At 43.3% G+C, this 1,779-nt stretch overlaps 1 protein-coding gene across 4 annotated transcripts; it reads right to left on the reverse strand.

The window, feature by feature from the left end:
• Positions 1 to 14: 14 nt before the first annotated feature.
• On the reverse strand, positions 15 to 1,705 carry LOC110038131. Of its 4 annotated transcripts, none has more exons than XM_020742900.1 (3): positions 650 to 1,705; positions 432 to 614; positions 15 to 269 (listed from the first exon to the last, which is right to left on the reverse strand). In XM_020742900.1, the coding sequence occupies exons 1-3, from the start codon at positions 1,506 to 1,508 to the stop codon at positions 178 to 180; spliced, it is 1,134 nt and encodes a 377-aa protein (XP_020598559.1). In that variant the 5' UTR covers positions 1,509 to 1,705; the 3' UTR covers positions 15 to 177. The 4 variants fall into 4 exon arrangements, with proteins under 4 accessions (XP_020598559.1, XP_020598561.1, XP_020598558.1 ...); XM_020742902.1 differs by having other exon boundaries at positions 15 to 262; positions 432 to 617; XM_020742899.1 differs by having other exon boundaries at positions 432 to 617.
• Positions 1,706 to 1,779: the final 74 nt, after the last annotated feature.

Here is a 1,779-nt window from a genome sequence, read left to right on the forward strand (position 1 = left end):
TAAGATACTGCTAAAGTAAGAAGTTGAGCTTGCTTGTAAGAGAAAATATTACATTCGGAGTTCGGAGGCGAGCTACTTCCGGATAATAAACGTGATACGACGGAGTTCCCAGCTTCCGCTCCGTCCCATTGTATCATGTCCATTATCCAGGCACAGCTCTCCGTCCCTCTTGACACATTATTTTGTATCCTTATAAACACATGCAAGCACATTAACCCCTTCTCCTGCTAACACTACTGAGATGGGTGCTTCTTCCCTGTCACTATCAACTGCAGCGATTATTAATTGCTCAACGTCTATGCATAATAATATATAAGATGAAAGTAAGTAACGATGTATATTTTATTATATATTATTATATACAAAATATTAAATATTTTATACATAATAATACATAAAAAAATATATTTCTTTTTTACTCTCTCATCTACCTAGTTTGCCTGCCTTGGTAATTTTTCTCCTCCTCCCTGCACTGTGAAACACTGTGATTCCCTTCAAAGCCATGGATATCTTCATCAAGCTTGGTCTCCCCACTCCTAAATTCATCTTCCCAGCAGACAACTTCAATGCCTGCAAGCAACAAAGCTGCCCTGATAACCCTTCTTCTGCATCTTCTTCTTCTTCTTCTTCTTCTTCTTCCTCTACGCATCTTCTTCTTCTTCTTCTTCCTCTTCCACTTTTTCCTTCACAGCTTTCTTTGTAACCTTCTCCTTCCTCTGCTTCTCAGTCTTATCAGAATCAGCCTCATAAGCCTCCCAGAGCAAATCCATGTCCTCAGCACCTTCAACGGCCTTCCTCTCTTCGCAGAGCTTGTAGGTCATCCTCTCCTCGAAGAGCTTGCAAGCCAGAGTCCTCTTCCATTCCTTCTCCTTCCTCATTGAGCCATCTCTTTGAAGGATCTCTGATTGTCTGCGACTGTGTTCTTTTCGGCTTGGAAGAATGGCTTTGGTGTTGTTTTCTTCATCTTTATGAGGTCTGTGCTCCAAACAATTCGTCTTCTCTGTTTTCTCACTCAAATTCTCTGCTATTTCATCGTTAGATTTGGTATCTTCTAAAAGGATGTAGTTTTGAAAAGAACTAACGAGCTGAGTGTTTTGGTTGCCTGAATTACAGTCATTGTCTGGCTCCATTTGGTAGGAACAGTACTGGGAATCAACGAAAAACAGAGAGCAGAGCTGCTCTACTAAGCTAAAGTTAGCTTCATCAGGAACAAGTTCAGCCCGAAGAAAGTTGAGGACTGCGCTGGAAGTGGTTACAGGGAATTCAGAGGAGGTTGGAGGAGAATCATGGAGATGAAAGGTGACTGTGGGAAGAGCGAGGAGGAGAAGGAAGGTGGAGAGGAGGAGGGGGTAGAGTAATAAGAGGAGTTTGAGGAGGTAAGGGAAGAGGAGAAGGAGATAAGCTAAGATGAGAGGGTGGGAGATCAAGAAAGAGCAAAGTAAGAGCAGGTCATGCAAGAGGAGGGATAGGAGAGAGGGAAAGCTGTCAGTGGAGCAGAGATTTTTCATACCTTCTTGACCAATGCAGCTGTCTCTTCTTGGGGATGGAGAAGAGTAGAAATTAAAGAGAGGATAAGCAGAAATTAAAGAGAGGATAAGCAGGAAGATGGGTGCAGGAAGCGAAGCAGGAGGTGAAGTGTTTCCACTCAAGTAATGGAGGGAGGGAGGGAGGGAGCGGAGAAATTTTTGGGGGAAAGTTTGGCGTGAATAAATGGAGAGGAGGGAGGGAGGGAGGGAGAGAGAGAGGAGAAATTTTTGGGGGAAAGTTTGGCGTGAATAA

This window comes from Phalaenopsis equestris, unplaced genomic scaffold (assembly GCF_001263595.1).
Source record: "Phalaenopsis equestris unplaced genomic scaffold, ASM126359v1 Scaffold231461, whole genome shotgun sequence".
In the NCBI taxonomy this organism is placed as follows: Eukaryota; Viridiplantae; Streptophyta; class Magnoliopsida; order Asparagales; family Orchidaceae; genus Phalaenopsis; species Phalaenopsis equestris.

Excerpts from the sequence above, each read along its gene's own strand:
- LOC110038131 (XM_020742899.1), bottom strand. The coding sequence starts at position 1,508 with ATGAAAAATCTCTGCTCCACTGACAGCTTTCCCTCTCTCCTATCCCTC. Across the intron at positions 618-649 it reads GGAAGAAGAAGAAGAAGAAG|AAGAAGATGCAGAAGAAGGG; the intron begins ATGCGTAGAGGA and ends AAGAAGAAGAAG. Across the intron at positions 270-431 it reads TACCAAGGCAGGCAAACTAG|TTGATAGTGACAGGGAAGAA; the intron begins GTAGATGAGAGA and ends TAATCGCTGCAG.